This window comes from Bos taurus, chromosome 25 (genome assembly GCF_002263795.3).
Source record: "Bos taurus isolate L1 Dominette 01449 registration number 42190680 breed Hereford chromosome 25, ARS-UCD2.0, whole genome shotgun sequence".
NCBI classification, from domain to species: domain Eukaryota; kingdom Metazoa; phylum Chordata; class Mammalia; order Artiodactyla; family Bovidae; genus Bos; species Bos taurus.
Genome location: NC_037352.1, coordinates 40,491,255 through 40,503,918, shown reverse-complemented (window position 1 = coordinate 40,503,918; position 12,664 = coordinate 40,491,255). Strand labels below are relative to the sequence as shown.

The following is a 12,664-nucleotide window of genomic DNA, read 5'->3' as shown; positions in this document are numbered from 1 at the left end:
GGGCGGAGGGGAGGGGGCGGCCCCTCCTTCCTGAACCCTGTGTCCACCTCGAGGCCAAGCTCTGTCATCCTCGCCCCTCTCTCCTCCTCTCAGGCCCTGGCGTTCTTTCCAGCAGTGAAGGGATCGCCTCCCTGCTGGCCACGGCCGCTTGCCCCTCGGCCACCACCAGATCCCCCATGTTCTACTCCTGTGCCTCAGTTACAAGCACAGAAAGTACCAATGAGCGACCGAACCACAGTAAGAGGGCTACTGTCCTAAGGGATTCGCATCCGTGATCTGAGGCTGAGCTGTCGAGTATTAAGTACCTTGAGGTTGATCCCCCAAAGCCATGTAACATCCTCAAGCCACGCTGCCGCCAAACCCAAAGCTCCTGGCCTTTCCTCCCGGCCCCAGATCCTTCACGGTCCAGGAAAAACTCCCAACCAAGCTCCTTAGCAGACAGGCTCACCCTGCTCCCTGCTGCTCCCCGCTCCCGCCCACCTCCCGCCTGTCCCCGCTGGCCACTCGAGGACGACAGAACTGCTCACCGCGGCCTGCCAACCGCAGGCCATGGGTGTCACACCCCCGGGTCTCTGCTCGTGGTGTCCCTGTGGCCTGGAATACTGCCCCACCTTCTCTCTTCTAGCCCGGCGACACCAGTGTCGGTTCGTAAATGTTTCCCAAAGGGTGCAGCCATGCCTGGCACTGTGCTACGTGCTGGACACACAGAGGGGCCTACACAGAACTTCTCCATAATTATAAACTGTGAGAAATGCTCAAAAGGGAGACCCTAACCCGGAGGCTCCTGGTTTCCACGATGGGGGCCACCGATCGCCTAGCCAAGGAAGTGACGCTTCTGCCAAACCCAAAAGGGGGACGGAACCTGGCCAGTGAAGTCCAGGGACAACATCCCCAATGGAGGCCCCGAGGCCCGCCCCTCCTGTGGGGAGTCTTTCCAGGAACCTGGACAGAAGGGGGGCCTCCTCCCCTGGGCACTCACAGCACCCCTTCAACTCATCATTTACAGCATTTGTGCTGAAAAGTCATGTTCCTGAATTCGCCTCCAGCATCAGACCTGAGTCCTCTGGGCAAACGGTGAGGGGTGGAGGGTCTTATCCTGGTTCCCACAGGTCACTGGCTAGTGATGGCCTTGGGCAAGTTAGCTGCTTGTGTTCAGTTCTACCCTTGGGGAAGGGAGACAGTGGTCTCACAGTCCTGGAAGGACAGTCCTGTGGGTTAAAGCAGATACGGCACAGAAGGCACTGGCTCAGGACCTGCAGAACCCACAGCCGTGAGAGACAGTCTCAGCTGCCTGCATGGGCGTCACTCACTTCTGAGCGCCTGGGGCCCTGCTGTGACATGCACTTGAACTTCCCATCGAGATACGTGATGCTTTCTTTACGGGCCCTAGTGACTAATGGAGCCGGGCATCTTAAACCCAGTGCCTGCCCACATGGGTTTAAGGAAACCCAGTGGGAGGCGAACTGAGAGGCAGCTGCAGTTCTAACTTGGAAGTGACTTGCCTGAGACCCCTGGCCAGCCGGCAGGTGGCCAGGCCAGGCGCCTGTCCCGCCTCTTCTAGCTTTCACACGAGCAGTCCACCCTCCCCTAGGCACCTGGGACTCTGTTCAGTGTCACGAGGCAGTGGGATGGGAGGGGAGTTGTGGGGGGAGAAGGGGCACATGGATACGTATGGCTGAGTCCCTTCGCTGTTACCTGAAACAGCATCATTAACTGGCTAAACTCCAACACAAAATAAAAAGCTAAACAAAATAAAATGAGCGCTCTGGTCTGTTCATCACAACACAGACACCCAAGGGTTCACGGGCTCGGGCGGGCGCTCCGGGGGCGTGGTCGGGACGGCTGTCCTCTGCGGGGGCGGGGGGCGGGGCGCTGGGGGCCTGCCCGGCATCCGGCGCCCGCCCCCACCCACCTGCTCGAGGGTGCCGCTGTCCTTGGAGAGGCGCCGCAGCTTGCTCTCCAGGTTGACGATGCAGGCCTCCCGCCGCACCATCTCGATGCGCATCTCGTCGTTCTTCTCCTCCAGCTCCCGGATCTGCTTCCGGTACTTGTCCTTTTCGATCAGGCACTGGGAGTACTGGGTCTGCGCTTCGTCCCGGGAGTGGAAGGCCTGCCGGGAGGCGGAGGGCAAGGTCGCTGGGTTCCTCCCCACCCCGCCCCCCCGATCCCCGCCAAATCAGACCCAGGACGCCCGCCCCCCAGCCCATGTGTCAGCCACTGCGTCTCCGGCCCTTTTCCGGAATCTGACACCTGGGCGTTTCCACTGCTACCGTCCTCTGCAGCCCCTCCTGAGTTCACCCCAGCTGTGCGCCCACTGCTGGGCTAGGTCCGAGGCAGAGCCCAACCGCTACCCTACGAGGCGGTGCGGTTATTTTATTCCCACTTCACAGACAAGAGCACTAAGGCTTCCAGGCAGGGACAGCGTGCAGCCACACGTCTGAAGAGGGACAGGGCCTGGACCTGGCCGTCTGACTCTGAAGCCCAGGACACTGGAGTCCCATTCTGGCCCCCGCCCTGCTTTTAAACACCAGTGACACAGCTGGGATGGGATTCATTTTTGGAAGGAAAGCAGGAAAGGTGGGCTCCTGAGTGGTTCCTGCAGAGCTGGTGGCGTTACCCTGACAATACCCCACCGGCCCCCACGGCCTGGAGCCTGGGCCAGCCGCCCGGTACCTGGTCCCGCTCCCGCTCCACCTCCTCAAGCTGCAGCATGACGGTGTTCATGCGGTGCTTGTACATCTCGCAGTCCTTCCCCAGCGTGGAGCACTTCAGCTCCAGGTCCTCCTTCTCCTCCAGGTACTGCGAGCACAGGGAGAGATCAATACTCGCATCAAGCCATTGACAAATCAGGGCCGACAGCTGGTTTCCAGCCGCGGCTTCCCAGGGCCAGCCTGCCCCTCCCCGCAGCGCCTGACCTTCTGAGAGTCAGCGCTCTGACGAGTAGGGACCGTGGTAAAAGGCCAGCCATCAGCTGCAATCTGATGCAGACCTACTGTGTGCGGGGGAAGTGGGGGACAGGGTGGGCACCGCGTGTGCCCTCCTGTGGCCTTCGACCAGGGTGGGGTGGGGGACAGGGTGGGCACTGCGTGTGCCCTCCTGTGGCCTTCGGCCAGGGTGGGGTGGGGGACAGGGTGGACACTGCGTGTGCTCTCCTCTGGCTGCAGCGTTCAGCCAGGGAGCAAGACCAGTGCCATGCGGACACTTAGAACAGTTCACAAGTAATGCCAGGTGCTGACACACAGGTAATCACACCGGGGCTCAGACCTGGTCCTGGAAGAGAGTGGGGGGCCCAGAGGTTCTGCAGACACACACGGGGGCCCGGGGCTCCCAGCCTGAGCTGCAGCCCCAGCCGTCCAAGGGCCCACCTTGTCCCTCAGCTCCTCTGCCTGGCGGACCTCCTCCTGCAGGTTGTAGATCTTGTTGACGAGCTCCTGCCGGTCCTCCAGGGCCTCCTTGCGGTCGTGCTCCAGGATGTCCAGGATGGCCTTGTCTGAGTCTGGCAGGCTGCGCTTCCCGGCCTGGGCGGGTGGGGGGTGGTATGTGTGTGGGGGGCATGCTTAATGGGCTGGGGAGCGCGGGACAGGGAGCAAGAAGGCCTGGGAAGGCAGCAGACAGAAGCGCCAGAGACAGACACACAGCGAGCGGAAGGCTTTGTGCCAGGGAAGCAGAGGCAAGAGTCGCTGTCTCTTGGGGCCCTTAAGCGGCTTATTACTTATGAATTTTATCACCTGGAAAGAAGCATAAAACCCACTTCTGCTCAGAAACATCCTGATGCCTATTGTTCTGCCCCGGCTCTTATCAGAGCCCAGAGAGGCAGTTGTGCAGTGTCTCCAAACATTTCACAGGTGATGACAAAGACGGGGCTGATCTGCCTTGCAGATGCCTCCCCTGAAACATCAATCAATCTGCTCCGATTAAACCGGGACCTAGTCTCTGCTCTGAACCAAGGCCTTCCACCCCAGGCGGCAATGATCCTGGGGGGCATCATTCTTTCTGGGGGAGGGGGCGGGTGCCTTCCTTCCTCCCCTGCACATGTATCTGGGGATGTTTATCCTCTGTACCCACAGATGACTCTGTGATGACAAAGAAAGAGAGGCCCTCAAAGCTTTAACAAATCCCTCACAGCTGAGAGCTGAGTTTCTTGGAATCTTTACAGCAAGAAGGTTTTCCCCAAAGTACTTTCCTCATAGTGCCCCGGACACTGATTTTCGTGAAATGATTCAACCAAGGAAACAACGTCACAAGTGTTACCTCACATAATGTCTGAGCAGTGGGTGGTGCGGTCACCCCTGCTGACAGAGGAGGAACTAAGGTGGCCAAGGATGATGACATGAGTTCTCTGTGGTCCTGCGGTCAGCAAGGGATGCCCTGGCAGGCGTGCTGTCCCTGTCCTTACCTGGATGATGGACTGCAGCTCCTGGATCTTGGTCTTCAGCATCTCGTTCTCCCGCTCCAGCTCCAGGACCTGCTCCTTCTTGGGCCGGTTCTCGATGTCGTTCTTCAGTTTCAGTGACTGGTTCCTCTCCAGCTTGCATTCCTCCTCCATCTTGTTCAACCGATGCTTTAGCTGGTCAATCTGAAACACCCCCGGGGGGCCGAGGAGAGAACGAGGTTGCAGGGAAACATTCAGAAAAGGGACTGCCTCCCCGCAGCCTGCTGGACTTCCGGCAAGAGCCGTGTTCTGTCCCTCTCTCCTCCTCCAGCTGGTGACACAGAAGGGCTCAAAGATACTCCTTCAGTGAAACAAACCACTCTCTCCTTGTTGAGGAGAGGTCCTTGTCTGTTAGTTTAGATAGGACTAGAGCAGTTACAGTCCTCAGAAAGCCTCCTCGGGCAATCGTCATGGGTGTGGAACAGGTTACAGGTTAGGATGAGAGGTTCCCAAGCTGGTGTTTCCCTGAGGTACACTTTTCCATTTTAAAGGTCTTTTCTGACAGGTTTCAAACTCAGATCCTCAGAAGACAAGATTCCTGAAGAACCCTAGTGTTTCAGTAGGGGGCAGAGATGGGGTGAGGGGAATTCGGGCTCTATCTTGACTTCACGCCCCAGCGCAGCTCTGCCTGCACGTGATTTGGCCTCGTGGGTTTCATCCAAGATTTTATTTGAAAAAATGGCACCACTGCTAAAAGAACAGCTTGAGACTCATTGGACTGCAGGTTGGCAGGATCTCTGGCCTAAAGGATCTGCCCAGACTTAGTGTAAGAAAGACTGCCTTCCTGGAGGAGGCAGTTATTATTCTTGGGACTTTGACAACTGGCGATGTGCGAGCTTCACACTCAAGAAGTGAGTGTCAGGAACTGGGGCCAGGAGAAGACTTCTTAAACCCCTGTGACTGTGTTTGTTTGCTTCCCCAAAGGGATCAGTGTTGGCAAAACACCTAAGAAGAAGACTGCTTTTAAGTGCTGCAAGGAAGAGACCACCTAGGGGCGTGTGTCCTTTTTCAATTCTAGGCTTTTGGGGAGAACACCTCTAGAAATCTGGCAGGTAGAGGGTGGTGGCTTTAGCCAGGAGGGGACCCCAGCTGCACCCCTGTGGCCTGAGAAATGGCCTAGGACTCAGCTGCCCAGATATTCTTTCAACCAAAGAGAAAAGTTCTTTTAAGTTCTGAGATGCTTTCTCGCTATTACTCTATAGTCAGGAAAACATAAAACAGTCCTAAGAGAGAGAAAGTTTTAAATCTCGACACCCTCAAATCCTAGACAAATACAGCATGGAAGCCTCTCCTCCTGGTCATGCAAAAAGTAAAATAAAACATCCTCACTATCTTGGAAGATGAACCTAAGTGCCCCAGGTCCATTCGAGTAGACATGAAGTGGGTACTACTGGGTCAGCCGTTTTGACAAAGACTTACATTTCAGTACTGAGCAATCCTAGGGCGTAGGTTTTATTTTCATTTTCATGTAATTGCCATTTACAAATGAGGAAACCAAGGCGAAGGACCAATCAAGTGGTAAAGCCAGAAGCAGGTCTCGCACTTGAATCCAAAGGACTTACTCGTTCATGCTCTTTGCCTGCTATGCCACTGACTCAGTTCCCCCGAACTCCAGTGGGCTGTTTACTGATCTGTCTGCTTCAACTAAATTGTAAGTGACCCAGGCAGAAATCAGGTTATTTATCCCTATGTCCCCCGCAGTGCTTAGCACCGTGCCTTACACATGGCAGGTGCTTAATAAATATTCCAAGAGTCTATTTTCCGCCCAGCAGACAGAGTGATCCTTCTAGATATAAATCAGTTGTCACTCCCAGCTCTCAATCCTTCAGTGGCTTCCATCACTCCTGGAATAAATTCTAAAGTTCTTACCAAGCCCCCATGATCTGGACCCTGGCCATCTCTTCAAGCTGCTTGCTCATCTGGCTCCAGCCTTGCTGGCTCTCCTGCTGTTTCTCAAAAATACCAAGCACGCACTACCTGGGGTCTTTGCACTCACTCTCTGCTCTTCCCCCCCGAGACTTGCATGACTGATCCCCCCGTTTCCTCAGGTCTCTGCTCCTGTGTCCCCTTCTCAGGTACCCTTCCTGAGCATCCTATTTAAAACAGGATTCCCTCACTCACTTTCCCCAAATTCTTTTCTCCTTCTTTTTAATAGCACTGATTACTACCAGGTATTGATGTATTTGTTTTCTGATTAGAATGTGAGCTCCCTGACAGCAGGGCTTTGGTCGTGAGTTATGTATTCCTGGAAAAGAGCCTGGTAGCAAGGCAGTGCACAATAAATAAAAGGAATGAATGAGTTAAGCCAATTCCCTTCTCCATCTCCCTTTTGGAGGTAAACTTATTAACAACGTCCATCACTTGGCTACTGGGTTGTTCACTGATATCCACTGTGTCACGCCTAGCTATGCAGAGATACAGCTGTGAAGGGGAGAGTCCTCGCCTCAAGGACCTCACGACTCCAGAGGACAGGTGCTGTGCTCGTATCCTTGATGATTTTCCTAAGGGCCATTGAGGTGGGCAGATCCCTGCGTCCTCCACCTTCCCCTCAGTGTGATTCAGGACACGTGTGCAGCATGTCTGGTACATGCACCTGCTGGGTCTGGTCCCGGAGCAAGAGGGAAGCCCCACCGGTTCCAGGTGTGCATGTCTGCACACGTGGATGCCTGCGCATGTGCACAGTGGCTCCACGGGCTCTGGAGCAGGAAGTCCTAGTCAGCAGGTCCGTGCGCGAATGTGCAGACATGCGCCTGGTGGGTGGGTGGATGGGGCGAGGCTAAACTGCGCTGAGCCTCCCTGGGTAGGCACGCGCACGCGCACAGTGGCCTTCGGGCTCCCTCACCCGGGCAGGCGTTACACCTTGCGCTTGCCAGCCTGGTGGTCTTCGCCCCAGGGCTTCACCTGCGCTCAGTGGGGCCCCGGGGGTCCCGCCGCGCGCCCCTCACCTCGAGCTGGAGGTCTCGGCTCCGCATGACCGCCATGTTTTTCTCCTCGCTGAGCTGGGCGTAGCGCATGGCCAAGTTGTAGTTGTCGTCCTTCACCTTGACCAGCTCGTCGTTGTAGCTGTCTCGCTCCTCCTTCATCTTGTAGTACCGCTCCTGGAAGGTCAGCAGCTCCACCCGCGTCAGCGTCAGCTGCTTCTTCTCGTCCTCCAGCTGCCGGGACTTGGCCAGCAGCTCGCACCGCTGCAGGTCCTTGGCCTTCATCTGCTGCTGCAGCTTGATGACCTCGTTCATGAGGAAGTGCGTGAGGCCCTCGTGGCCTTCCTCCACTGTGGAGAGGGGGCACTCAGTCAGGCCTGAGGGCTGGGGAGGGCAAGAAGGGGTTCCAGACGTGCGGCCGCGGTCGTAAGTTCACTCATTCACTCCTAACGTTCTACCGAGCGCTTACTACCCACTGGGCACTGTGGATTCAGGGTGAGCGAGACAGCCTTGGTCCCGGGAGAGCTTATGTCTGGTAAGGGAGATAGACGTTAAAAAAAAGAGCAAATGATCACATATAAATATAACTACAGACTGAGAGGGTTTCACAAAGTATAGGGGTCCATGAGAGCATGTAACAGGGGAACCAGATCCAGCGGAGTGGACCGAAGTGTTAGAGAAGGCACTTGATGAATGAGCTGAAGTCTTGAGGAGAGAAAACACATTCTGGGAAGGCTGGACAACATTGCCAGGGTCCTAAGGGAAGGCAGGAGGGGCCTGGTACATTTCGGAAACTGAAGGAAGACCCAGGTGGCTGGAGCTTAGAGACAGAAAGGCGGAAAAGTGAGGCTGGGAGTATCATCAGGGGCTGGACCATGCAGGGTCCTTGTGGGCCGCACTTGGGTCTTCAAATGAAAACACTGGAAAGCCACCGAATGGTTTTACGTGGGGGAGGGTAACATGGGGAGTAGAGAAATCACTGGAGCAGCGCAGGAATGGACATAAAGGGTTGATGAGGTTTGTAAGGGTCTTGACTAGGGTAGTGGTGTATATGGAGAAAAGACTGACTCAAGAATATTTAGGAAGGAGAATTAAGACAACAAGATGACCATGGGCTCTGCTTCATGTGATGCTGGCAAGAAAGCAGACAAGATCCAGAGGGTTAGCTTCTGCTCTACCCACCAGCACTCCTGGGGGAAGCTCAGTGAACATCCACTTCTCTGGGCTCTTGATTCAGTTTGTACCGGTGTCACCTACCTTTCACCATCAGGCAGAAATAAGTGGTTGACAGTTCACAAGTGCCACCAGGGCACCATCCTGATATCACAGCTTCATAACCTGACAGCTGTCCCACTGCTGGACACACACACACACCCTTCCTACCACAGATGGAATGCTGATGGCAAAGCCACTTACCCACGATGGTAGAGAACCTCCGAGTAGGTTCCTTCCCAGTCACCAGTTTGTATAATTCTGGGTAGTAAAATTCCAAGCTCTCCAAGAAAACCACGTAGCCCCTTTGCCCCTTGGTATGTAGAATGTCCAACAGTCGACCTAGAGGAAAGATCAGATCACTTAGAGGGAAGAGTACACGTCCGACTGGATGCAAGTCTCCAGACCCAGTCTTACACCGGCTCATATCCATCAGTACACTGTTAAGAAGATGGTCTCCATCTTCTGTCACTTTGAGTTATATCTTACAATCCAGACAACGTAAAGCAAAGTGCCAGGCCCTCAGCAGGGGTTCAGTGTTAGTTTCCTTTCTCCAGAGCTTTCCAGGCACCAGTGGTAAAGAATCCACCTGCCAATGCAGGAGACATAAGAGACATGAGTTTGAAACCTGGGTTGGGAAGATCCCCTGGTGTGGGGAGCGAGCTCCGCCCGTGGCAAAGGTCATGAGGAAGGAGGCTTGACATACGCAAAGGCGGGGTCAAGCCTCAGGAGTCTCCCTGGAAATTCTCGAGCATATACCCCCCAAACCAGAGTCTGCCTACTTTCTGCTTTGTGCTTTCACCTACACCTCTGACTTTACGGGGGGCTGTCCCCCACTACCTCTCTGAAAAAAGAGTTAGCTTATAGCTCCAGTTAATAATTCCTGGGTGTGACAGTGTTTAACCTACAAACTCCTTTGGAAATCCTCTAGCCTGCCTGAATAGGTTTTTCCAGCCACATGTGATTGTTCAGAGCCTCCCAACTGTGAGAGGCAGGAGATGTTCTAAACTGTCTAAATACAGATTCCTTTGAGCAGTTAAAAGATTGATTAGAAATTGTATTGGTGAAGGAATTTTCACTTGTTGGGCCAATGTTTGCTGCTAAGTCTCCATATCCCTTACCTGCTGTGTCCCTGGCAGTGTATTGATTAATATAATTGGTTTAAGTAGTAGCTTTAATGTTTGTAACCTGGGACCCTTGAGTTAATTCTTTTTCTTGTTATAGCCCACCACACCTTTGCACTGTAGGAATGCAACTTTATCTAATGCTTTTGGAGGGTGGCTCCTGACCAATCACCTTTAGAGAAAAATAAGTTTTAAAATGTTAACAGGCCTCCGGGCCAGAAGATGATGCAAATCACCTAAGCTTTTGCATATGATAAGTTTGCAGGAAGAAAGCCTGGCTTGCTGCCTGACTCTACCCCTTCCCCCATTATCCTCTATGCATAACTTAAGGTATAAAAACTACTTTGGAAAATAAAGTGCGGGCCTTGTTCACCGAAACTTGGTCTCACCATGTCATTCTTTCTCTTACCTTCTGGCTGAATTATTCAGCCTCTTTTCTCCACTGAATTTCCTCACTGAGCTATCCTTATTTCAGCCTCTTTTCTTCACTGAATTTTACTGAGCTATCCTCATTCTATTACTCTTTATATCCTTAATTAACGTTTAATTAAGCAATTGTCTCCTGATCTTCGCCTACGCCGTCTCTCCTTCGAATACCCTGGATCAGCCGGGGCTGGTCCCCGGCACCCTGGAGGAGGAAATGGCAACCCACTCCAGTGTTCTTGCCTGGAGAATCCCATGGACAGAGGAGCCTGGCGGGCTATGGTCCATGGGGTCACAGAGACTCAGACATGACTGAAGCAACTTAGCATGCAAGCAGGCAGGTGCAGTATGCAAAGCAGCTAATTTTGAGCCCCCTGGTGGTTCAGACAGTAAAGAATCCGCCTGCAACGCAGGATACCCAGGTTGAATCCCTGGGTGGGGAAGATCCCCTGGAGAAGGGAATGGCAACCCACTCCAGGATTCTTGCCTGGAGAATTCCATGGAGCCTGGTGGGCTACAGTCCGTGGGGTCACAAACAGTCGGACATGAGTGAGCAACTAACACTTTCCTTTCTACAAGGAGTTGGTAGAACCAGAATAAATGGAATTGTAGCCATAGGAAACCAGCGGTTTTAAAGAGCTTCCCAACTGAATGGGGCTAAAATTAACCACACAGGTAACAGCTCATCTATGATAGAAGGAGGATGGAGGTGCAGCAGCAATTACACAGTAATCTATGGCTCTCTGGGGTTCAGACCTGGAAGACCAGTATTTGGATGGGGACCCAGGAAAAGTCATAGAAAGCAGGGCAGCTCCATGTTCTTCAATGGGATTATCACATAGTCTGGAAATATCTTTAAGTGTAATTTCCTTGGCAGTTTTCAGTGTTTATCCTACTGGGTCCACTTACTGTTTCCATTTCTTGACCCTTCCTTAAACATTTTATTTTCAGTTATTTCTTCCTTTGAGGTCCTAAAACTCTACACTTCCCCTAGGATAGACTTAATAAATAAACTTCATCTTATGTCAATTGATGTTTGTCAGAGCTACCTGGAGCACTGTGTTGAGAGGGGTTCTAAAGTTACATCCAAGCTCAGCAGGAAAGCTTGCTGTGATTAGTGATGTCTGTCATATAAGCAAAAGAGAAGCACAGCCTGCAAGCTACTCATCGCCCATCATACTGTGGGCAAGTGAGTTTCAAGCCTCTTAAACTGGGAACCACAGAAAGAAATGTATTTTATATTGTGACCACATGCTTACACACAAAGATGTATTTTGTTACAAACATATATGTGTATACACACACATACGTATATAAAAGCAGAACAATGTTCACAGACCACACTTATTTTACCTTTAATGAATGTAATAAAGTGTCATGGACCCCTAGGCAGTCTGGAAAAGCCTATGGACTCTTTATCAAAATACTATTTTTAAACTGATAAAATATATTGGATTATAAAGGGAATCAATTATAAGAAGATACAGTTAACAAATATTAAATTTGTGGCTCCATAATAAATGTGCTTCTTTATTAATGCATTAAATAACTCAATCTCTCAGCAGGTCTAATAACTGCAATAATTTCAAGGGAGAGATGAGTATAAATGGTATTTTGGAATATCTCTAATAGCTGAAATGTGATAAGCTATCTGGAATGCTCACTGTTGACAAGGTCACAAGTACTGCTAATCACTGTGGTCTACTGCTCGGCTATGTTCATAACTGGAGGGAATGCTAAGTCTTGGTGTAGGTTAGTAAATAAAGAGGCACCGTCTCCATCCCCCTGTCCAAGTTCACAGATCTGCTCTGCACATGGACAGCTGGGTGGGGGACCAGGGGTGGCCAGAGGTGTGTGGACTCCAGTTAAGAAACCCCGGAGTGAGGGAAACTTCACATTGCTGCTGCTTGCTGGAGAGAACCCGCCGGGGTTACCTGCCCGGTTGATCTTGGACGGCAGCATGGGGGCGTTGAGCACCTCGTCTTCATCTTGCTCGTCGATGACCTTGCACTGGCGCAGGTAGGGTGTGAGCTTGGCAGGGTTGATGTAGCGACTGAGCATGTGCCTGTTGCACTCCACATTCTCCCACAGGGCGTCCTCCTCATCCTTCAGCGTCTCCATGTAGTCGTCCATCTCGGGCGCTCCTCCTTCCAGACACAAACCCCAACACCGTTAATCAAAGAGCCTCGCCGGACGAGCTCTATCACCTCTGGAGAGATCGGGATCTACCGTTAAAGAAGGTAGAGAAAAGAATATACAGAATTTTACCTTTTATTTAAGAAAGAAAGGCATGTGAATACAGACAATATAATTCTTTATGTGCTAAACATAAACAATGGATGAATAGGTCATAAAATGAAAAATTATAGAAAGGGGAAATTTTGCAGTTGGTGTATATCCTTTCCATCCAAGTTTTTATATCTTACTAAGAATTTATCTTTCGGAAAACAATACACACTATACTTTTTGTTTTACAGTTTCACATAAACGGTGTCATACTATATGCTTTCTTGTTTCCTTTTTCAACTTGTTTTTTTCCTTTATGCATTTAT

General features: G+C 52.1%; 1 protein-coding gene across 8 annotated transcripts in view; it reads right to left on the bottom strand.

The window, feature by feature from the left end:
* The window catches only part of CARD11 (caspase recruitment domain family member 11), a 107,011-nt gene that overhangs the window by 19,086 nt on the left and 75,261 nt on the right, over window positions 1–12,664 (bottom strand). For 6 of the 8 annotated variants that reach the window (XM_005225108.5, XM_005225104.5, XM_015460447.3 and 3 more), the window contains 7 exons: window positions 12,047–12,259; window positions 8,770–8,907; window positions 7,378–7,703; window positions 4,397–4,576; window positions 3,366–3,518; window positions 2,674–2,799; window positions 1,913–2,110 (listed from right to left, as the gene is read on the bottom strand). In XM_005225108.5, the coding sequence (XP_005225165.1) occupies window positions 1,913–2,110; window positions 2,674–2,799; window positions 3,366–3,518; window positions 4,397–4,576; window positions 7,378–7,703; window positions 8,770–8,907; window positions 12,047–12,259 (1,334 nt within the window). Of the gene's footprint in view, window positions 1–1,912; window positions 2,111–2,673; window positions 2,800–3,365; window positions 3,519–4,396; window positions 4,577–7,377; window positions 7,704–8,769; window positions 8,908–12,046; window positions 12,338–12,664 lie in introns of all 8 variants that reach the window. The other 2 variants (XM_005225109.5, NM_001109796.2) reach the window with 1 other exon arrangement.